General features: G+C 41.9%; 3 protein-coding genes across 4 annotated transcripts in view; all 3 read left to right on the top strand.

Moving 5' to 3' along the window:
- The first annotated feature begins 111 nt into the window (after positions 1–111).
- Positions 112–5,903, top strand: LOC117457090 (four and a half LIM domains protein 2-like). The gene is made up of 6 exons (XM_034096966.2): positions 112–200; positions 2,799–2,987; positions 3,537–3,711; positions 4,007–4,176; positions 4,694–4,880; positions 5,663–5,903. The coding sequence occupies exons 2-6, from the start codon at positions 2,832–2,834 to the stop codon at positions 5,812–5,814; spliced, it is 840 nt and encodes a 279-aa protein (XP_033952857.1). The 5' UTR covers positions 112–200; positions 2,799–2,831; the 3' UTR covers positions 5,815–5,903.
- A 789-nt stretch (positions 5,904–6,692) lies between these two features.
- Positions 6,693–12,598, top strand: c2h7orf57 (chromosome 2 C7orf57 homolog). Of its 2 annotated transcripts, none has more exons than XM_034097766.2 (8): positions 6,693–6,816; positions 7,688–7,753; positions 7,984–8,157; positions 8,443–8,530; positions 8,877–9,003; positions 9,648–9,712; positions 9,815–9,912; positions 9,995–12,598. In XM_034097766.2, the coding sequence occupies exons 2-8, from the start codon at positions 7,696–7,698 to the stop codon at positions 10,051–10,053; spliced, it is 669 nt and encodes a 222-aa protein (XP_033953657.1). In that variant the 5' UTR covers positions 6,693–6,816; positions 7,688–7,695; the 3' UTR covers positions 10,054–12,598. The 2 variants fall into 2 exon arrangements, with proteins under 2 accessions (XP_033953657.1, XP_033953649.1); XM_034097758.2 differs by having other exon boundaries at positions 7,680–7,753.
- A 3,384-nt stretch (positions 12,599–15,982) lies between these two features.
- Positions 15,983–23,030, top strand: part of LOC117457591 (plakophilin-4-like) — a 43,803-nt gene continuing 36,755 nt past the window's right edge. The window contains exons 1-2 of the mRNA XM_034097750.2: positions 15,983–16,408; positions 17,393–17,537. Coding sequence (XP_033953641.2) covers positions 16,350–16,408; positions 17,393–17,537 — 204 coding nt within the window. The 5' untranslated portion in view covers positions 15,983–16,349. The remainder of the gene's footprint in view (positions 16,409–17,392; positions 17,538–23,030) is intronic.

The following is a 23,030-nucleotide window of genomic DNA, read 5'->3' as shown; positions in this document are numbered from 1 at the left end:
TTCAGGATTTTCTCCTTAATTTATAGCTTTCTAAAAATACAGTGACCGTCCCACTCTGGTCACGCCATGCCTCCACCTTCCTGCCCCACTGTGTCACATTGTGCTGTAATTTTAAAAGGCAGATGGAGGACAGCGCTCAGCAGACACTTCAGGACTCAGACTGAGACGGCTCATCCTCTGACACTCTGCAGCGCTGACAGGTAACACTTCCTCTTCTCCACCGTCCTATTTCAGACCCTGTTCTTTGCTCTTTCCTTTCTGGGTTTCTTCTGCTTCTTATTTTATAAGTTTGTCTGATTTTATTCCCACTTCAAGACTTGTGTCTAAAATGATAGCGCTAGTGCTATATGACACTTTTGCATCCTAACAGATCACAGTATTGCAACATTTCTCAGATATAATCCAAGTTATTTGACTAATTTGAGCAAAGTGGATGAGGAGCTTGTGCTTTGTATTGGGTTGTAGGTTGTTGGGGGAAGAAAAGTAGCTTAAACAACTGGCAGATGCTCAATAGCTTCTTAAATTGACAGCCAGTTGCTCAGTTGAAGTGGTATACATAGAAAATGCAGTTATACGGCGTTTCCAGGGATGACAGAGAAAGGTTGTAAATGCTTAAGTGGTGTAAACATGGCAGAAAGAAGGGTACATGTTGATAATAGCAAAGTACAGCAAGGGGAATTTAGAGGATTTATAGAAGATGGAGGTTTCGATAAGGATATGAAAGGGTGCAAGAGTTTAGAATGTTTTATAGAGGTCTAATGTGGGATATGAAAGGGCCCATGTCATGCTTTTCCGGTTATCACCCGTCCCCTTGTGTTATGTAGCTTTTTCTGCATGTGAACGGTCTGCAGAGTCACAACCCTCAAAGTGCACCCTGTAGGGAGTACGACTCTAATACAGAGAAGACCTGTATCCCCCCCAGAACGCCTTGTTGGACATTTCTCTTTTTCCATTGTTTACTTCTTGGGTATAGTGACGTATTTCAGGTATAGTGACGTAACGTTACGTCCGCGGAGTCGTTACGTTTGGACCAATCCGCGGACTTCCTCACACACACACACTCGGCGGGACGTTGCGAGGCTCGCTGCTGTGAGGAGCGAACAGTGTGAGCTGGCTCACTGGTGTGGGGTCGGCGAGACAGCGAGACACCGCGGAACTCAGCCTGGGCACACACACAAACTCCCAGCCAGGCTGCGGGTGTGTGTGTGTTCGGGCTGGGTTTCGCTGTCTCGCAGACGGCCACTGGGCTCACAGAGAGGGGGGGGGGGGGGGGCAGGAGCTCCAACAAGCCGTGTAGGACAGAAAGTGAATACACAGACTATACACAGATGCTGTGAGAAACCAATGTGAGTTTGGAACATCGAACAGTATACATCTATTCTAGTCGACCTCAACAATGGAATCATGATCAGTAGAAATGGCCATGTCATGGGACCTTTGATACAATTCAATCCACGTACAGCTGAGCGTAGTCCAGGATTTGTGGAGGTTTTTGGGGCTGAACTTGTTTTGAAAGAGGGGACGTGGATAATAAATAGTCAACCCCATTCCTTATTGAAATATAAAAATAAAAATTATAACAACTCAAACGTGTAAGCGAGGTAAATGGTCTAAAGCTGAAGCAAAATGAGGTCTGCTATACCAAGCTGGAATAATACTTATATGTTAAAATGTAAATTACATATAAAAGTAAAAAGGTATTTGAAGAAAATACACATTTTACAAATTCATGTAGTTTGTATATTTGGTGTCTCTGGAAGTGAGAGAGTTATTTTAAAAATATTTTAAAAATGAAGACGAAAGTCCTTTGCTAATCAGAAATCATGTGTTGTTAAAAAAAGTAGCAAGCACTCGTGCATGATCAAAATAAGTACCAGCATTCTAGAAGTAAGTGAACTAGCTAGCAGCCCCTATTAGTTATAATAAATACTAAACAGTATTGCACATGAATGAAAGTCCTGCCTCTCTACACGGCGCCTTTAAAGCAGTTTAATGACAATGATGTCAGAACTGTTCGCTCTGCATCTGATCAAATGTCCCGTAGCTGCCTTTGTGTTTCTGCGGGCACGCCTTATTTCATTACTGCCCAAATGATTGTGTTAACTAATTGTGGGGGGAACACAGCACATTGTTGCTCTCCTCCTATCACGCATAAAATCACGTTCTCTTCATTGTCTTATCAACTTCATCAGAGGCCAAGGGAACATAATAATATCAACCCCAGACATATACTGTCTCTATTGATGGGAACGGACCCAGAAGAGCGTGATGCTCCTATTTGAAGACCTTCCAGTGGAAATTCCTCCAAAAATTGAGTTTCAAATCTTGCCGAAGATTGAATGAAGCCATCTCTTTATTAGATCTGGAACAGCATACATATTTAAACCCTGTTACAATACAGTCCAGCAGAATGAAAGTCTGCAATAGTTATTCTTTGCACTACTTTTAGTGTACTTTTCTCTTTATTGCTGTCCCCCTCCTCCATTAAAGCTTTTGGTCTTAATCTCATTCAATTGTCTTTAGGGGGAATTGAGAGGACGCCAAGCAAATTAAGACCTCCTCAGACTTTATTAAGACTTAGTTTGAGTCACGTTACTTCCATTAATAAAGTGCACAATATTGACTCGGCAGTGAGGCACATTCAGGAACATTCCGTGGGCTAATTTGTTGTATCTCAATTAAGTTTCCAAGAACTTCTCAAGGCCTTCACCTGGTCACGTGGCCACGAAGGCATGATGATGACCACGTGTCCAATTAGATGGCTGCGATTGCATCACCGTTATGTCTTTATCTTGCAGGAGAGGAGACTCACAGAGCAGATTTCAGTCAACATGGCCGAGCGCTACGACTGCACAGAGTGTAAGAAGTCGCTGTACGGGCAGAAGTACATCCTGAAGGTGGAGAACCCGTACTGCGTCGAGTGCTACGAGGATCTTTTCTCCAGCAGCTGTGAAGTGTGCCAGAAGCTCATCGGCTGCACCAGCAAGGTAATACTCATTATTCAACATATCACTCTTTGATTTCCCCACCCAAATCCACAAAGACTTTATGACGTATGAACTTGTACCTGTTTTGGTCTTGTTTCTTGTGGATGGGGAAGTTTTACTGTATTTTTTAATGATTTACTTTTACAGTTGTTTTCATGGACCAGAACATACGAGTCATATGAGCACTCCTCATCAATATCTTCCAATTTGTACGTGCAGATCATCTTAAAACACAAAATCACATGTCAACATTGATAGCTTGTTAAACCACCTTATTTAATTGTCGGTTTATTCGTGTATGATGGGAAAGTTTGCCAATATTTCTTTACTTTTAAAATAGTTTTTGTGGGAACTTCATGCACAAATAAAGTGTTTTGCTTTCATCACATAACCTCATATTAACCAGCATGCTGTTCAGGTTGTATAATGAATCATCTTTTAGTTTCACGTCTTTTTGACTCAACGTTTTCAGACTACAGTTGTTGAACTTTTCCATGCAAGAACATACAAAAGCCTAAAAGACTTCCTGTCCTCTCATTGGCTGTGCAGGATCTGTCGTACAAGGACCAACACTGGCACAGCGACTGTTTCCTCTGCATCAAGTGCAGCCGCTCTCTGGTGGATCGGCCCTTTGCCAGCAAGGACGAGAACCCCATGTGCATCGAGTGCTACAGCAACGAGTACTCCTCCAAGTGCCACGAGTGCCTAAAGACCATCATGCCTGGTGAGGGAAGCGTATTGCTTCTATGTCGCTATTTTTATAATGAAACCAGTTTAGAAATTGAGATTGAAATACTCTGAACATGTGTATATTTGTTCCCCCATAAATCCAACCACTTCCAAGATGTGTTGTCAACCATGTTACCGTACAAAGCCTTTTCTCTTTATTAGGTCAGCAGTTTAGAGCTCACATGACATCAGCACATTGCAATTAGCTGTAATTGATTCAAGTTGACCAGAATGCCAGTAGGATAGTGTGATTCCTTTCTTCTTCATCCGCCCACCCCGATGCGATACAGGCTCCAAAAAGATGGAGCATAAGGGCAACAGTTGGCACGAGAATTGCTTCACCTGCAACCGTTGCCAGCAGCCAATGGGAACCCGGAGCTTCATCCAGAAGGAGGCCAACCACTACTGCCTGCCCTGCTACGAGAAGCAGTTTGCCATGCAGTGTGTGCATTGCAAAAAGGTACAAATACACACTGTGTAAAGTCAGCCTATGAGAGGTCTAATGAGAACGTCTTCCCTCCCCGAGATGATAACCAGATCAATGCTGGGCCTCAGGCCAAAGTTAACCAGGATTTTACCTTACAAGTCCCCTGGGTAGCTTAAGTGAAGGCAAGCTCAACGATAGCACTATGATGCCTCTGTCGAGTGGTGTGTTAAAACTTGATGTACTTTATGGCTGCACAATTACATCAAACTGACACATTCCTCTGCTTGCTATCATTGAATGCAAATAAGACTCGAATGTGAAGGAAACAGATGGCAGAGCAGGAACGACATTTTGTGCTGAAAGCTGGAACTGGTAGCTAGTCATCTGGCATCAGCAACAGTCATGCATGACGCTGCAGTATGGATATAGTCATGCATTGGAGCTCTAAAATGTCCAATTTAAAATATTTGTTCTGATGTGAAAGTGCAAAACACTCCTTTGAAATGTCATTAGGTAAACATGGTACATGTCATGTACTCATTTCTTTCAGCCAATCACCACCGGAGGAGTGAATTACCGCGACCAGCCCTGGCATAAGGAGTGCTTCGTCTGCATCGGCTGCAAGCAGCAGCTGGCCGGACAGAGGTTCACCTCCCGGGACGATTTCGCCTACTGCCTCGACTGCTTCTGCAACCTGTTCGCCAAGAAATGTGCCTACTGCACCACCCCGATCAGCGGTAAAATAAGAAACCTTTGAACTGCTCTAATGTGTCATCAGTTATCAACAGAGAGGCTTTCACTTGTTACTAAATGTATCATGGTGCCATTGTTACCGGCCTGTCACGTTAACTTTTATCTAGACTTAACGTCCATAGTTCTTATCCACGCAGGCATTCAGCCACATCTTTGATTCATTCAGCATTTCCATTACAATGTTGTCAGATTCACACGATAGTTTATCCTCCCTAAACTGCTATCTAATTTCAGTAAGCTGACGTGGTTGCTGCTCTTCAGAAATAGATCCAGGTTTACATAAAAAGGGTACAATCTTTAGAAATCATCAAAAATGAATCCCTCCAGTGACTTAGCAATTTCTTAGAGTTAAGGAACTGGCAAAAGACACATTCTATAAATATTATATATATATATATATAGTCAAAGAGTTATGGCTAAATGAATCTCACATTTAGTCCTCTAAGATGTGATTATGTACTACTTAGATTTGATGTACTAAGAATTAGTTTCAACCTTTAAAGATGAATAGAAATATGTGACGTGGTGAAAATACAACAAGGTTATCTCATTAGATTCATTAGATGAAGCATCATGCCGTTCAAATGAACAAAGTACCCATAGTACACCTGTAACAGCGACGTAACCTTTCCCAGAAGACATTCTCCCCACTGTGTTTCCAATCACCATCAATTCAAGGATGATCAAGTTAGCAGAGATCATGAGACTGTGAGGCAAGCTCATTGTATTGGTTTCTCATGGCTCTTCGGTGTTGCTTTTATCTCAGGCCTCGGAGGCAGCAAGTACATCTCGTTCGAGCAGCGTCAGTGGCACAACGACTGCTTCAACTGCAAAAGATGCTGCGTGTCTCTGGTGGGTCGAGGCTTCCAGACAAGCAAAGACGACATCCTCTGCCCCGACTGCGTCAAAGACTTCTGAGCCATTTCCAAGCCGGGAAAATAGTTTGTCAAATGTGGCACTGCCTCTCCTTGCCTATCATTAATTCTCACACATTAACTCACAGTACTGCTAAGGTGTTTTCTGCACGCACTGATGATTCATGTGAATTAGTTGAAGTCTTCATTACAAAGAATGCTGCACTTTAATTTTAAAGCAATGTTCTACAAAGAAACACATGTGTGTATGTTATTTTGGAATGAAGCATCATTATAAACATTTTTCAAATATATATTACAGCATTTAATAGTTAAGTTGTTTCATTGCACATCTGATGACAATGATATAATATATATTTATATGAGTTAATTTAATAATACTAATACTGTTTCTAACACTGTTTATTCTAGTTAAATACATTCTGTTTACAACTGTAAATTATAATAAAGACCTTAAGAATGTAATTCATGCTTTTTGTTTGTTAGCAATGCAGCAAGACATGGAAACAATATTTTTCATAACCCAATAGAAAATGTGCATCTAACCCATTATGTATTTAGCTCAGATCAGTTTTGTTTTGTCATGTTTGGACAATAATACAATTATAAATGTTGGTAATCGATTAATTCATAGACATGGGTTTGTCACTTACTAATACACCATACTGTCTTAAGTATTACATGCTAATAAGTCATAAATAAAGGATTAAATTGACTATGTTTGCAGTTTAACCGTTAATATTATGTCTGTTTATGTATATTGCCTCTAAACACCCAAAGATCGTCTCTTTGTGTAAAAACACCTCTGAAAATGAGAAAGAGCTCTCACTCTTCCCCTTTTGGAATATACACTCCACCCTTTGCAAAACTCCATCGTCTGCAAAATGACGTCAGATTTTGTTGGACATACACGATCTTTGTTTAGCGTGCAGGAAGTCAGCAGCAGGTGCCACCGGAAGTGTGTGAGGTCTTTGCAAGGGAGCTAACGGCATTTGATTGCAAGAAGCCGCTGAATAATAACAACGGAAGAAAACCAACGCATAATGTAAGATATGTGTCTGATTATCTGCAAGTAGTATCGTTATGTGCATACGTAGAAGCTAGCATCGTTGCAGTTCAAAGTGAGGTTGGTGCTGGAAAGCCACTGCGGCAACTAGCTAGGCGGCTAACTAAATTAGCATGGCTTTGTTAGCTACATTGCTAAGTAAAACTATGCAGCAGAAAAACATGCTTTTAGAAACTCGCTATATATTGTGTGCTTTTATATATAGACAACACATTGTGTGTAGCGTTAACATACATTTTTATGCTAGCTGGCATGTAACGCTATGCACTTTTTTTTATCAAATCTTTAAAAAAATGTTTAATGTACTATTTTTGTATGCCTTGCATGTCGATGGTGTCTGTAATAGTTTTACCTTCACGAATAAGATTAACAATATTATGTACATCATCCTAACTGCTACTATCTGGATGAAAAGGCGCATATGGGCCGCTCAGATGCATATGGGGAGCAGAAGGCCAGAGTCCATTAGATAAATCGATCATTTTACACGGCTATGCTAGCAGCTAACGCTACAATCCCTATTGAACACGATGTGCTATTCTGTATTAAAGTGTTGACTTTTGGTTTCTTCGGCACACATACTATCTATTATGTAATAAAACAATCTCAGACGTCTCGGCTCCTTTTAATGGCTTAAGGCCCCTCTCTGTCCATTGTGGAGAAAGATGGGTGGGGAAAGAAATGTAAGACATCTTTTTTTAAAAGAGGACATTTTAGGTGCTACAAGTGGTGGTTTGAGTTTTGTATTTTTTCAGATTTTTAAAAGCGCTTCTTTTAGGATTGAATTTATATCATATGTTTGCTCATTAGTGGGGTGTGGCCTTACATCTGTCATGTGTTAGGTCATCAGATCTTCAGATGTCTACTGATAAAATGAGTGCTGCTGTACCCAACCACCGGAGGACCAAGCCTGGAGGTAATTGCATAACGTTTTCTGGTTCAATCTCCAATTTAATTAAAATGTTTAAACCTATTTTTCAACACTTTTTAAAATCTGAAATCCATTATCCCTTGAATTCAAAATGACTTTAGCTGAGTGAGATTGCAGCTGCTCCCAGATTATGCAGTGCATTTGAGCTGTGGATGTTTGCTTTGATGAATGTGTTGATAATAGGAGCCACAGATGTAATTCTCATGTCATTGCAGGAATTAAGACTGCGGTTGTGGTCGAGGGTGCCACTGGGCCAACATCCCAGATCCCAGGTCTGTCCCAGACTGCCGATGAAACCTCCCCTCAGGAGAGGAACAGCGGGCGGAGGGTCGGGATCTTTGCTTCAGACTCGGACTATACCAAACTCGCAAAGGGGGGTGGACACAAAGGTAAATGTTTCTTTCAAATTAAAATGTGTTAGTTAAAGGTGATGTCTTTCGGCCTTGTTTTCAAAACCCACAAATATTCGCTTTGATGTGATGTTCAACAACTCCATATCTGAAAACAACATTTTCTGCCTTTTTTGCATACAAAACCCACCAAAACGAGTTATTGTTAAACCCCTCTGATGATATTTAACTGCAATTGAAATATCAAATTGTGCTTTTAAAGGTGAGATCGTATTTCCTAATCGCTGGCAGCATTTAATTTAAACGTGGTTTCTCCCTCTGCAGGACTGCTGAGTCATGAGAATGACAATAATGATCTACCCAAGAAGGCCTACAATCCATCCAACTTCTTCGGGAGCAATGGGTCAAAGAAGTGAGTCACTGTTTAGGCAGGAATAAGCTAACTATAACAAAGTGGAGAGGCATCTGTGCATGTTGAAACAATGGATTTGTGTCATAACAATTAACAATGTGTGTTTAATAATTATTCAACAAATATTAAACTTAGTAAAGGAAAAATCCTTCAGTAAATTAGAGTATTGATTAACCTCTCCAAGTCTGTTATCATCAAACTGGTGAAGGTAACAAACATTCCTAAATGCTCCTTGATCCTCCTAAAAGCCACATAAAGCCAAGCGTACGGGCCACAGCCAACATTCCCATAATGTGCTAAGTGGCCAGCAGTAACATCGTATGTCACCGTGGTTTTGTGCTTACAGCGGGAGCAAAGCAACGTCTCCCGACAGCCAGATGAAGGCGGGCATGCAGCCTCTTGCTGCACCGTTTGGCACTGATAACGGTTCCGATTGGGAAAAAGACAATAGCTTTTCCCCTGATAAAGAGCAGGTGAATAAACCAAACTAGTCATCCCCAACATTTATACCGTGTCTTCATCCTTTTTATTTAAAATTTCACATTTTTACCACCACCTTTCCCTTACTTCATTTTGCTCCTTCGTCACAATCGCTCTTGGGTTTGAATTCATTTGGGTTTCATTTTCTGCCGGTGCGGTAGCTTTGTGGGGAAATGTGTAAAGGCTTCAGGTAAGTAGAGAGTGATGCATTGATTGGACCAGTAATCATTTATACATTTTGTTCTTATTTTTGTATAACTGAAAACTACTAACCTCCATATTTCTTGAAAGTCGTAAAAGCTGTTGATACTGAATGAGGTTTCCTCGTCAGAATGTAACACGGGAAATGTAGTTTCACAGAGTAGCTGTCAGATTTACTTCTTGGATAGTTTCTCTTTAATTTCAGTGTTTTGAGAGAAATGAGAGAATAAACAATGATTTTGTTGGCTGCTGCTGTTGGGTCTGTTTTTTTCATTCCACTTTCTTTAATCCTTTTCCATTGCATGACAAATTGCATCTAACATTATATTCCCACTCATCATTTGCTTCATCCGAAAGTGGCTGCTGCGTTCAGGTTTTTTAAGTAAGTGTGATTAAAAAAAACAAGCATTAATCTGGGAAACTATTGAATCCACAGATGTCTCCCGATGGAGTTGCCGATGAGTTGGGTGGTCTGATCGTGACCAGCAAATACAAGAAAACGTGAGTATAAAAAAATCTTAGTGCATATATTTAGACTTCACAATTACCTAGATTCAATTGATTTATCATTAGGGAAGTCACTCATTTTGTGGTCGTCTGCAGGAATTACGAGAAGAAAACTCCCCCTGTCAGCATGACCAAACTGCTGAGTCATGGTTACATTGAGAAGAAGGCTCCTAATGATGATGACGACGCATCAAGTACGCAATGATTTCCTTCTGCAGCCATGTTTTAGCTTAAATGTTGTGAAAAATATTAATGTTATATTATATTTCCTTCCAGGCGTGACTTCAGAACAGACCAGCACCACCATGACGGAGGACGTGGAAGATCTGGAGTAGTGCACGTTGTGCTCTGAAGGGAGAGGGGGCTCGTCCTAACACTAGTTCTTGGTTTCCACAGATCCACGAACACATCACCCCCCCCCCCGCCCCTCTCAGATTCACTCATTAATTGTACATCCACTGACTGTTAGGTTTTGTACTCGTGGTTATGCAAAAGGTACGGTCCTCTATTTATTTGCGTTAATTTGTAAAAATTCACCCGGATTTTGTTGAGTAGGTGTTTCGGTGCTCGCGGTATTTTCTTTTTTTTAAATTTCTGTGTTGTCGTTGCTCGATTTGAAAGACGGGTTGTGCACAGGGCAGGAAACTAACTCAACGAACACTGGCTGAGTGAAAACCCCCAGCTGCTTCACTCGCCAGTTTGAGTTTAAAGTGGAGTTCATCTCCCCAGCCGGATTAAGTCCACCTGCTTTTGGCTGGTGTTAGTTTCCCTCCCTGGTTGTATGAAGATCGAGTTGGTGAATTGAAAGTGTTTGTGCTAATGAAATGTGGTTACAGTGACGTGGAATATTATTTGTTTAGATGAAGGGCTCTGTGAAGAGAAGTCAGATGGTTGTGTGTGTCCGGCTGCAGGGGTGGAGAGGATCCCCCCCCCCCCTGCAAAGTGCATACTGATGGTCGCAGCAGCCCTGCTTGTTTGGTAGAAAAGCGCCAATAATAACTCCTTACGTTCTGCTTTGCAAAAGGTTGCCCTTCTTAACACTCCCCGGACTAATGTGTTCATTTTGACTCCCTAAAATGTAAGAAAAATGCCTTATTTGATTGTGCAAGCTGCATTGTTATGCTGCTTTTAGTCCAATAATTAGAATTCAAGCCCTTTCAGAAGAAAAACATCTAGTAATGAAACACTAAATTACCTTAAAAGATGTTTACAAGTCACCAGAAGAGGGTGAATCCATTCTGTTGCTGCAATATGAATGTTCTCGTCTTGTTTACCAGAAAGTGAATCAGTAATAATGCCAAGTGCGTCAGAAGCTAATGAAGGAACTAGATTGGGTCTCCTCTATGCTTTAATGCCCTTCAGTGTTATGTTATTGCATTCCTGTTCAGCCTAATAAACCCCAAGCTCATGCATCAACAGATGAGGAGTTCTTTGAGATGTAGGGGGAACGGCCACCTTCAGCACAAGCAATTCCCTGTGAAGATTAAGGCAGTTTAAACGTGAGTTCTGAACATGCCAACCAAGCAGTTTTTCCCTGCTCTTGCAGTGTTTTTTTTCAGTAGGAGAACTTAGCGTTAGCCTCACACCAAACCCACTGTCCCATGTTTGTCCATCTGATGAGTTTATTGGGCTCAGATGAGACATGTTTACTGCGGCAACATTTCTGCATTTGAAACATTGAAAATGTATCAGCTGCTGGTCGTTTAGATAAAAAAACATCTGAATTAAGAATGTGCCATTTCCTTTTTTAATCATTCCATTTAACTCGGAAACATGATCTAAATGTATTTTAAGTGTATTTTATTTGTAGCTAACACTGTCTAGATCATGGTTGGGCAAATGTTTATTTTTAACACTTTGATCTCGAAATGGAGATTAAATTGTTAACTTTGTGGTACTAAAAGGGTCTTGAATTAAGTTGAAAGCTGCAAAAACAGTCAGCACTCTTCACCTTTTTTGTTTTTATTATTGCTGGTGTAGAAGCCAGATCTTTGTTTTTCCCTTCATGCTTTGAGTGCCCTCACAGTTGGCCAAACTACTCCCAAACCCTAGCTGACAGTAGAAATAATGTACCTCTTTATCCTCCGCTTGTTCGTGGGGTATTTTAGAATTATTCTGACTATCAGGATATCTCACAAAGTCAAAACATGTCTGTTACATTTGATGGACAGTTCAGCCTTGAGTCATTCCATTTTTAGCTCGACTGAACTGACAGCAAAATCCTAATCCAACCAATTGTAGAGCTGAGAAAATGCTCTTATGAATGAAAAGGGAAAGTGATTCATTTGGGTGTAACAGTTCCTCCCAGAAATGATGCAGCAGTAACAAAGTCATTTTAAAACGATTAGCTTCAAAACTCTTACAGGAAGTGGTCAACGCAGCTGTCCGGTTAAGGGTTGTCACTTTTATTTCAACACTATATATATTTAAGCATTGATGCATAATGTATCTGTATGTGGTATTAAAAAGTGTCAAGTGTCCAAAATCGATGCACTGGATTTTGTTTTGGATATTGTTTGCTTTGCAGGAAAGGCTTATTTGTATGGAATGTTAATTATAATGCAGTTTAAAATAATGTTTTGCTTCCTCTTCTCCCCGTGTGAGTTGGTTGGATATCAGCTTACAAACCGATAGTGGGAAACTTTAGTGGCTTAACTCTGCAGCATCCTCCCTCCAGTATTCTCACTTGTTGTCGTCCTCTTGCTATTGTATCTGCAAGTGGTATTAGTTTACTTTTAAAATGCAAATGTACCAGAAGAGAGTGAAGCAGCTTTTTAAACAGAAGTGTGTAGTGAGGAGAAAATCCATGTAAGACCCCGCTTATCGTGATGATTGCACAGACTCTCAATTATAATTTCAATAAATGGGCATGTGCATGTACTTCGTGTGCGGTTTCCTTCTTTAAATATGTTGTACTCGCTAGCTTGACGTTACTTAAATATCATGCTTCACATTGAGTTGATTGATGCAAAGAAGCGATTTTCCAAGCATTTCCGGTTTTTTCTTCGCTTCCACTCAATTGTTAAAAGGAAATAAGGTGTTAAAGTTACAGCATGTGTAGTGTATTCCCTTAAAGATCTCCTATGATGCTATTTTAGGCATATATTATGGTTATCAGATATATAAAAAACATGTGTTTTGCTCTAAATACCAAACAGATAATGCATTTTAGACAACCCTCATATCCCTCTATTTCAGCCCTGTTAGAGAATGGCTGATTCTCTTCTGGCCCCGCCCCCTTTTGAGCACCAGGCACACTGAGTTCTGTGAGCTAAATGCTGTGATTAAACGCCATATCATGTTCCAAGCCACTTCAATGATAATATCTGAAACAGTATGGAGCTCAAATGCTTATTTTCTTTCGGGTTTACCACAAGGTGAGTTTTTTTTACACATATTCTCTCCAGTACAGGTTAGCTCTGAGTGTTAGCGATGCTAATATAAACAAAAAACATATTGCATCCAAAACACGTCACACATTGTTTCTGATAGAGCCGTGGGCATAAAGCCAGCCCACATTTCATATATTACGTCATATCGGACGCAAATCTGGATCAGCGCCGTTGTAGCCTATCCTGTTTTTAGAGATTTGGGTACGGAGAGAGGGTTTTATTTTCTTACACGTTGTGAGTTCCCTGACACCGGGGACACATATTTTTAAAGTGCACCTATCATGCTATATTTGAAACATATATTGTAGGGCCATACCTTTTCTAAAGTATATAAATATTTTTTTTTTTTCAAAATACCAAACAGATCCTGCATTTTAGCCATGCCTCATTTCGCTCTATTTGCTCTTTCCAGCCCTGTTTTTGCAGGGGGCTGATTCTGTGAGCTGCAACTGACCACGCCCCCCTGCAGGAGAGGGGAGTTGGCAGTTACTTTGGCATTAGGGCAGGGATATCTAGATACTTTCCAAGGTTTGACATAATGAATTGTGCTACTTTTAAAGCAAGCAACGATGTTTTCAAATCTGTAATCAAAAAGCTCCTCAAAAACACTATCGAAGCAGTTCCTGCCGTTGCTACGTTAGTTCAAACAGTAACAACGGACTATTTTTCTTAGCGGATGCATGTCAATTTAAGTCAATACATACAACTATTTTTTAAATCAATAAAATCATTTTTTAAATCCATAAAAGCATTTCAATTAATATTGGGAGTCATGTTGTTACTTTGTTGAGAATGTGGCCATGTAATAAGCGGGATAATGTGCAGCAACGCGGTCATTATGGGGAAAATATGATTTTATCCTCCTGGGACCCGAGGAAAAAAGGTGTCTTCCAATTTCCTTTTTTTTGTGATTTCCTACCTATTTAGGGTTAAAAAAACATCTTGCAATTTAGACTTTTTTTATTTTATTTTATTTTAAAATGTTACAGTATGTCCACTGTAGAGGACGTCGGGACCATATTAGTTTGAAAAGACAGCCAAAATTAACAGATGGACTATGTAACGTATTATGGTTATAGAGTGATATTATACAATAATACATTCACCTTTATTTAAAACATGAATAAGTAATTGATCTGAACATTGCTGTTTATTTGGTCAATACAAAACTAGCTTGTTTTTTGGTGAATCTTTCCAGATCTTCAAAGACTTTGTAGTCAATGTAGTGGGAAAGTACCTCATTGACTCCAGTCAGCACGGGCTGTAGGTCATCTTGACTAGTTGTATGGATGTGATCTCCATTTGACCTGCTCATAGAAACAAACTTGACATCCCTGAGGCAATTCTCATTTTTCATGGCTCCACTTAAAATAAAAACAACAATAAGACATACGTGCTACTCTTGGCCCACAGAGGGCCATGTCTTTCCAGCTCGTCCCTATCTGTCTCCATGTATCTATCTGTGCGCTCATGGAGCATCCTGCATCTTTCCCCCCCTTCTTCTTGACCCTCTTCTATCCCAGGTGTGAAAGCCTCATCATCTGAGAGCTCAACATCTGAATCTCCCTGAACTATCTGGTACAGAAAATGTCTGCTTCAGTTCCGTCTCCTGTAACAATATTGAGTCATAAAGTCCATGAAGATGGTCCTGACGTCCACTAGAATGGACATTTATAAATGGGCTGTTATTTGAAAACTTTAATTATTTAATTGCTTTCAGAACTAATTATATAGTTCCTCACATGTTAACAAACAACAATATATATGATTTTCATGGTAAAAATGACAATTATTCAACAATATTTGACTTCTCCTCCTACTTCTATACAATTTTGTTTTTCGTATGTCAGCCATTTTGGATGAAAAGAAAGAGAAACTTCCCAGCATGCAATTTTAACCAATGACATATCACTGGAAAGACCAGGATGTCCTCTGTGCAGCACATCAGGGATTGATAGAGTAGCTCAAAAGAGTAAAAGGAGATGCATGTTAACAAAATGTCCACTACAGTGGACATTTTCAATGGGCTGGGTCCCAGGAGGATATAGAGTCATTATTCATTTGTTTTAAAGCAGGAGGCGCAAAAGCTTGCCTCGGGGAGGGAGAAAAAGAGCCACAGCGGAGAATAAACAGAAGGGCAACCATGGCAACCATGCAAGGGAAGTCTTCTTCGCTGCTTTTGTGGCAGACTACAGCGCCACTTATAGGCCTGGCATATGTACTACAGCGTCTCCAGCGCTTTCGAGCAGCAATGGCTGGCCGTGGCCCAACCTCTCATTCCCCTGATGGGTGGAGAATTGACCAATAGCCGTAGCACTGACGTCAGGACAGTGTTCAAATCTGGATCAGTCTGTATCAGATTTGTTGCAGCCCCTTTTTTTTTAGAGATTTGGGTATGGAGGAAAAGAGAGAGGGTTGTGTTTTATGACACTTGGTGAGTTCCCTGGAACACCGGGGACACATATTCATGTATAAAAGACACACAAAAGTGCATTTTGCATGATAGGTCGCCTTTAAGTATAAGAGACATCAACAAGTGAATTTAGCAGGAGACCTTTAAGGGCAATTTCCCCCAATTTGTTTAATATCTTTATCTATGTGCAATTAATCCAATTCAGGTTTTTTTGGAATAGAGACACGATAGATTTTCCTATTTTTAAATCCCAATGTATATTGCTTTTCATTTTGCAAATACAAAACAAACATGAATATGTGTCAATGGGGTGAGTAACGTTTTTTTAAGTGTTGAAGATGGACTTGCATAATTTATACTGAAGTACTTCATGAACTTTAACTATTTAATTATGCTTTGGGAGTCCCATTAGGACCAGTCAAGCCTATGTGTGTGTGTGTAGAGGGGAAAACACGCACGCACACGCACGCTCAGTATCGCTGCAGGCTGCATCCCTCCTTCTGCCGCGCTGTTTTCACTGAGCCGCATCGCACCTCACACCGCCGCGACACAAACGCGCCGCATCCGCTCCTCATCGATCCGCGTATCGGAAACCGATCGGTAACCGCATGGTGACGTCACGCCGCTGATTGGTAACAGCGGCTGGTGGGCGGGTGGCTGTGTGACACTCCAACGCCAGGGATAGATGGGCGCATTGAAACCAAACACCGGATAAACGAAAGAAAAGACAAAAGAGGAGCGCGAGGACGTGCACGGGGAGTGTTTGTTTTGTTTCTCCGTCAGTGCGTGGGGAATGTAGCTGTCACAGCCGCCTGCGGGAGGATGGATGCGTAACAGCACGGATCGAGCCAGCTGTGGCCTGCTTTTAACAGCAACATCTGGCCGGTGAGTCGCACGGAGCCGCAGCCACTTCGCAGGCAGCGCAGCTTTTTCTCACCCAGGTGGGGACACAGAGGAGGGGACACAGTGCAGCCCCTCTCCCCGGTGTCCTGTCCGGGGAGTCGCTGTGACCTCGTCCTTGGTTGAGTGATTGATGTGCGCGTTTGACAGACAGGCGACAGGCTGCGCGCAGCATATGATGAAGCCTCCTCGCGGATAGCTCGAGCTCCAGTATGGCATTGGGGGAGAAAAAAAAACCTTGAACGTGACATGCTGTTAAATGCTTTCTGTGCAGCGTGCATGCACACCTGCACATGCAATGCATTACCTGTTCAAGGTCCAAAGGCTTTATTGTCTTGTGCACAATATCTGGTTGGAAATGAACATCTTAAAAACCAGGCTCTTCCAACAGTGTACAATATACTTAAGACGTTAATTAAATAGTGCAAATGATACAATAGTGCATATAATAAAATAGCCAGGATATACATAATGTTAAATTAAATACTGCTTATTGTTCTAATATACAAATATGTGGATGTATGCATGCGATACACAAATGCATGTATTGACACTGGGATACAACTTACATCATAAAACTATTGCTTTGCGGTGAAATATACCCTAACATGTGTCAGTGTGGGTTAAATCCCTGGATAGCCTCATAATGCAAAAGAAGATTAAAAATACAGATAAAGGAGAAGCATTATTATTATTATAAATCCCCAGAGAAAGGTGCATGCAAAGCTACAACCACTCCAACTCCTCATTTGGGTATTGTAAACATGTTAGTGATAGCATAAGGTCCCCGCAGAGTTATACAGAGGTTTAATACACAGTAGCTGCAGGTCAGAAGAATCCCTGCAGGATTATTTAAACCCATACAGTCCCTTTGACACCGTAAGAGACCCCCGGAGCCCGGACAGTGATTTTCTGTTGTCTCCTTCACGTCCACATACTAACCGCCTTGTCGTCCTTCTGGAGCGTCAGAGAGGAGCCTCAGCAGCCTGGAATACAGCACCGAGGGGGGGAGATGGAGGAGGGGGACGCAGAGGGGGAAGGGCCCATGGTGGGCAGAGAGGGGCCGAACGCCAGCACCACCACCACCACCCTCCTGGCTTCCGTCAAAGAGCAGGTAGGAGGCATGAGATGATTCTCACATCTTGGTCATTTATCCAACAACTTATTCACTTTGGAGGCTGCAGCCACACTGACCTTCCTTACTTCTTCTAAGGATAGACACATGTTAGTTAGTCCAAATGTTACCCATGTAACTTTAGGAAAATGTCTTTAAGAAAACACCTAAAATAATCTAAATATTCACATAATTGACTCAGTTCAACTGAACGCATAAGATGAACAATTAGCTTCTTGTTGTATCTGAATGAGTGTAGGTTAATGGCCGATCTGAGACGATGGGGCCCTGGGGTAAGACAACCAAGAGGCCCCACATCCTTAAAAAGAAGAACAAGACCCCCAGACCAGAGACTTTAGAAGCAATAGTGTTGTTGTCATTTTGCATGTCTTTGTCTTGGCTTGATCACGTTGTAGACATTTGGCATCTCTTTGTAGATATTCTGCATCTCTTCCGTATCTCGATGTATTCGTTTTGCGCCTCTTTGTTGTTATTTGGTTGATTTCCAACAAGAAATGTTAAGTGTCACTTCAGACAGAGGCTGTGGTCCATGGATCTGTTCCCAGTGCTCTCTTTTCCAGTAGTACATCAATGCCACCATGACACCATGACTGTGGTACAGTCACAGGATGAATTAAGTATGTGATTCCCTCAAATGTACTGTGCAAATCCTGAGGATGATCTCCAGATGAGACTGCAATGGATTTGTATGCGACGATGATCCTCCTGAATTTCCATGTTGTCCCAATCGGGAAATGGGACACACATTGCCAAAACGCTGATCCGTGTCATGTCCTTTGCAGTGCATGTTGGATTTGAAAGACGAGGGGCATGGCAGACTTGCATTGAATTAAGAATGAACATATCTTCTTTAGGTATAACACGTTGCAGGTAATATTCATCCTGTGAGAAAAGGCCCACAAACTGACAGCGGTGTAATTAAAGTGTTTTTCTTCACTTCTCCCTGAATAGAGAAACGTCAGGATCTCACTTATCTGTGCTTACATGATGTAACATTTAATTAGCGTCTCCCTGGTATATCTTTAGCGTGGACTGTAGATATGGGCTGACAGTCAGGGATCTAGTTCTTTTTCTTCCGCCAACTTTTTGTTTTCGAATGTGGCAGACAGTTGCAGCTGTGGTGTGCACGCACCGTCCATCTGTCTTTCCTTCCCGCTGTTATCTCTACGCTGCTTTCTATCCCCTCAACATCAGTCTGTCTATTCTCCTGCTTTTAATCACGCCTGTGCTCGTCCCTCGGTTTGAAACTAGATTGCTATTTAAAAGGCTTATAATGTCTACTGACTTTCAATCTCTTCTGATGTCAAGTAAAGGCTTTTTTGGTGTCCTTGATTATCGCCGAACACACAAGAAGCTGCTTGGCCACCCCTCGATTGCATTGAATGCTTCAACAGCTTCTGACAATCCATGAGTTCTGCACCGTCCCCCTGCACGGAGATGCATGAAGTGCTTCTGATTCCTTTATTATAAGAAGGCGCAGCGCTGTCAGTAATAACCCTGAGAGAAAAGGGCTGATTTCCCTAATCAGGTGTTGATAACAGGACATCCGTATGATGACTAACATCGAACCCTCAGCATGATTGCAATCCTAAAACGGCAAGTTGCCAGACGGTAAGCATTTGATCCTGCAGCGTGTCAGACTGTTGAACAGGCTGCGAGGGGGATAATCAAGTTGCTTTACCTTGCTCCGTGTTAAAATGCAGACGACGGCGCTGTTCGAGCGGCAAATCCACCGCCTGCAGTCCCTCCACAGAATGTCACATTACACATGCTAAACGGAGCTTAGCTACTGCCTTGCATTGTGTCCGGGGCCTGATGCTTCTCCACGGTGCTCTCATTTAGCCCGTTGGAAGTGGCAGAGTGATGGACGTGGCGAGCAGAGAGAAATGCCACAGACTTGGAAACCTAAAACCGACACAGAGTCGGCGGAACAGATGATTTTGTCGCTTCTTGAGCAAACACTGTGAGATTGATGAGATGTTGAGACAACAGCTTGCTGCCAACATGAAAGATGAGCTGGCCGTAGCGGCTTTTTGCATCCCGTGTGAAATCAGCTCTGAAACGTCTGATATCAGATCAGAGCAGTTCACAGAGCTGCCACAATGTAACGTTTGGGCTTGTTTGCGTTGACATTTGACCTCCAAGGTCATGTAGGCATACTTGTGTGGTGGCTTTTTACATGTCATTTTTCAAACCGTTTAGATCAGGGGTGTCAAACTCAAGGCCCGGGGGCCGAATATGGCCCGCGACTTCATTTGATGTGGCCCCGCAAGAGCTTGCCAAGAATATAATGTTTATTATATGGTTACATGCCACTTTACAAAAGCAGGTTGCCCATAAACTACATGTCCCACAATGCATCTTGTTTTGTGACTTGCGCAATGAAGAAACTGGACTTCTGCTTTCAGACGTAGTTAATTACTAAGTTATTATCCTATCCGATAATAATCCAATTCAGAGTCAATAATGTCATATAATACATTATTTTATATATGATATATTTATATATTTATATAATTACCACCGGCCCTTTGAGTGCAACCATAATGCTAATGTGGCCCGCGATGAAATTGAGTTTGACACCCCTGGAAATGAAAGTGATACTTAGTGAGAGGGGCTCTGATTTATTTTTCTTTGGACCAAGCGTGTCTCCCTGTTTTCAGTCTTTATAATATACATCATATTTAATGCATGACTTCTAATTGACAGCAGCAAAGGACTTCAATATTCTTTTGAGCATAATCAGACACATGTTTAGAAGAATCAGAGAGAAGCGCCTCAAAGCACCAAAACAATAAAGCTATTTTTGATTCTTCCTTTTAAGGTTTCTCTATAATTCAGTTCAGAACATTTGAGTGGTTTCGCTTAATGGACATGACAATTGAAAATAAAGATATGGGAGTTTGAACAAAGCTTGGCTGCACAGCATGGCGGTCATAAACATTACGATGCTGGGTCCGTGTTGATCCTGCATGATGTTCATCTGGGGAATCAGTTGCTATCAGCTGTTCATCTGAGGATGTCTGTCTCCCAGCAGCAGACGTTGCTTGTGTAGCTCCCAGGTGTTAGCGCAGGTTTTTTGCTGTATAAATGTGACGCATGGTGCTGCTGAAAAAAAACATGCCTGCTCAGCAAAGCGCTCCCAGGACAGAGAAGAAGGGGGGGGGGGGGGAAAGCTCAATACAAAAACAACAACTGGGCCACGTCAGCTCTCTGCAACGATGGGATTGATTTTGACGATTAGGGCCAGAAACAGAACGTATGTTGTTCAAGTGAATTGATTGTATCCCGATACGATTGATGGAGCCGTGTGAGAACTGCTTTCCGTTTGCCTCATATGGTGTCAGACAGCAAACTGTTGCTGTTTGACATCTCCCTGGATTAAAGACATGCTCCCCGTCACATTCTGGGGTGAGGAAAGAGCTTGATGGCCTGGTGGTGCAGCCTGCCGTTTGGACTCAACATCAGGGATGCTCAAGGCAGCGTGTCATGGCAGCGGTCTGCAGCAGAGCCACGGTGCTGCAACAGGAAGCTCCTCTTGTGGAAATCAAATATGGATATCCAGCGTCAGATACCGTTTCCGATCGCATCAATCTGTCATGTTTACTGGAGTTATTTACTCTCCGAGTCAACCCAATTTGTCTCATCTCCTCAGTGGCTGGCTTCCACTGCCTCCCAGAACGTGTTGCTTTTAAAGGTGGGCGTTTGAGGGTATAAAGAGACAGAACGTGTTTGGATCCATCTGTGGGTTACATGTGTAGGCGGAGAGAGAACGAGAAAAGGCAAAACTGAAGTGGGTCAGGTGTTTTCGAGGCTGTAGTATCTCTACATTTCCTCTTATGGTTTCTCGATGTTGTGGCTGCAAAGTTTCCTTCTATGTCTGTGCCATCATGGCGTCATACTTAAAATACGTCCCGTGCAGAAAAGTAGGCCTTAAGCTGCCGTTTCAGAGACGTCTTAAAGCGTGAATGCTCTGTTTAAGATGGCGCTTTAAAGCAGGAGCAGCATTGTGTCGCAGCGGCCGAACTCGGCCGTGTAGGTTAGTGTCACTCGATAAGAGGAACACTCTGTGCTGCGGAGAGTGGTGCGGTAGCCCCCCAGCTGGTACGCAGGACTCGGGCCTGTTCCCAGCCATCACGAGGTGACTGGCGCAATGTGGCTCTGTTTGTCCCAGGGGGGGGACAAAGGAGGGCTGTGTGTCCCCGTCCTGTCTCTGTGCTGCTCTGAAGTGATGTAAGGAGACGCAGTCAGCTGGGACGCTGTGACAGCATGCAGCACGTTGGGATTTAATGGCACACTGTTGTGTCCCTTAAAGGACTGAATGTGTCAATCATTCAAGGTGACCTGCATGTTGTAATCCTTCCACGCTAGATACATCTTAAAACCTCTCCTCTTCCATTTGATCCCACCAAGTTTAGTTTTCTTAATAAAAACCTTAAGGGTTATCTCACTTATTCACTAGTTAGTGTTTCAGTTTCTTAATGAATTAGCCTGAACTTCACAACAGTGTTAGCTCCTTGTGTTAAATGTGTACGACTTCTATGAAAAGATCAGTGATTTCTTAAGTAGTTTTGTCATATTAACAGATCTACAGCTTAATGTTTTATATATATACATAGGTATATATATCTTTAGGTATTTCATGACCCATATTGAAGCAACCTGAAGCTAGAAACTCGCCCAAAACAAAAAACCATAACCATATTGAAAATGTCTCTACTTAAAGAAGTGAAAACCCCCTTAACATTTAGCGGGAAACATCCCTTAATTGGCTTGTTAGTCTGGACTCAAACTAAAAGTAAATTACCATTTTTGCTATATTTCTGGAGCAGTCGCCTCAGAGGCATATCAGCCCTCTAAGCGGACCAAAGTCTTTGCAATTAACTCGGAATAATTGCTGCAGAAAGATCAACACTTATTAACACAGCAAAACGTGCTGTGTGTACCCGATCTCCTTAAGGGGATCATTAGAGTTTCACGAGCTGAAGTAATCATTTATAGACAGTCCCCGGTCCATATCTGGGTGGAAAACTATGTTTATGTCTGAATGACGGTGTTCTCTCAGATGTCAGGTTTGTTGACACCGAAATGAGGCCGGTTCACGTCTGGCTTCGATAGCATGCAGACGGTCTAAAGTGGACGACACGCAACTAACCGACCTGATGAGAGCATCACCTAAATCTCTGTTCACCATCTGACTAAAGGGAGTCTGTGCATCACAAGGCCAGAGCTGACCCACATACTAAAGAGATGTGATCAAGAGACCTAAACAGATGAACAGCCGCGTGTGTCTTTTGTAGTTTTAAAGGATTATCATTGAAGGGCTTTCACCCGACTGCAGCCGTAACAGATTGATCTCTGTAGTGCTTAATGTTAATCACAGTGTCCCAGTAACACAACATCCAAACACCCTGGGTTTAACATAGGAACATTGTTTTGCTATAATACAATGAATATATGACCAGAATTCGA

This window comes from Pseudochaenichthys georgianus, chromosome 2 (genome assembly GCF_902827115.2).
Source record: "Pseudochaenichthys georgianus chromosome 2, fPseGeo1.2, whole genome shotgun sequence".
Lineage (NCBI taxonomy): Eukaryota > Metazoa > Chordata > Actinopteri > Perciformes > Channichthyidae > Pseudochaenichthys > Pseudochaenichthys georgianus.
The sequence above is the reverse complement of the archived record's forward strand: the minus strand, read 5'-3'. Positions and strand labels throughout refer to the sequence as shown.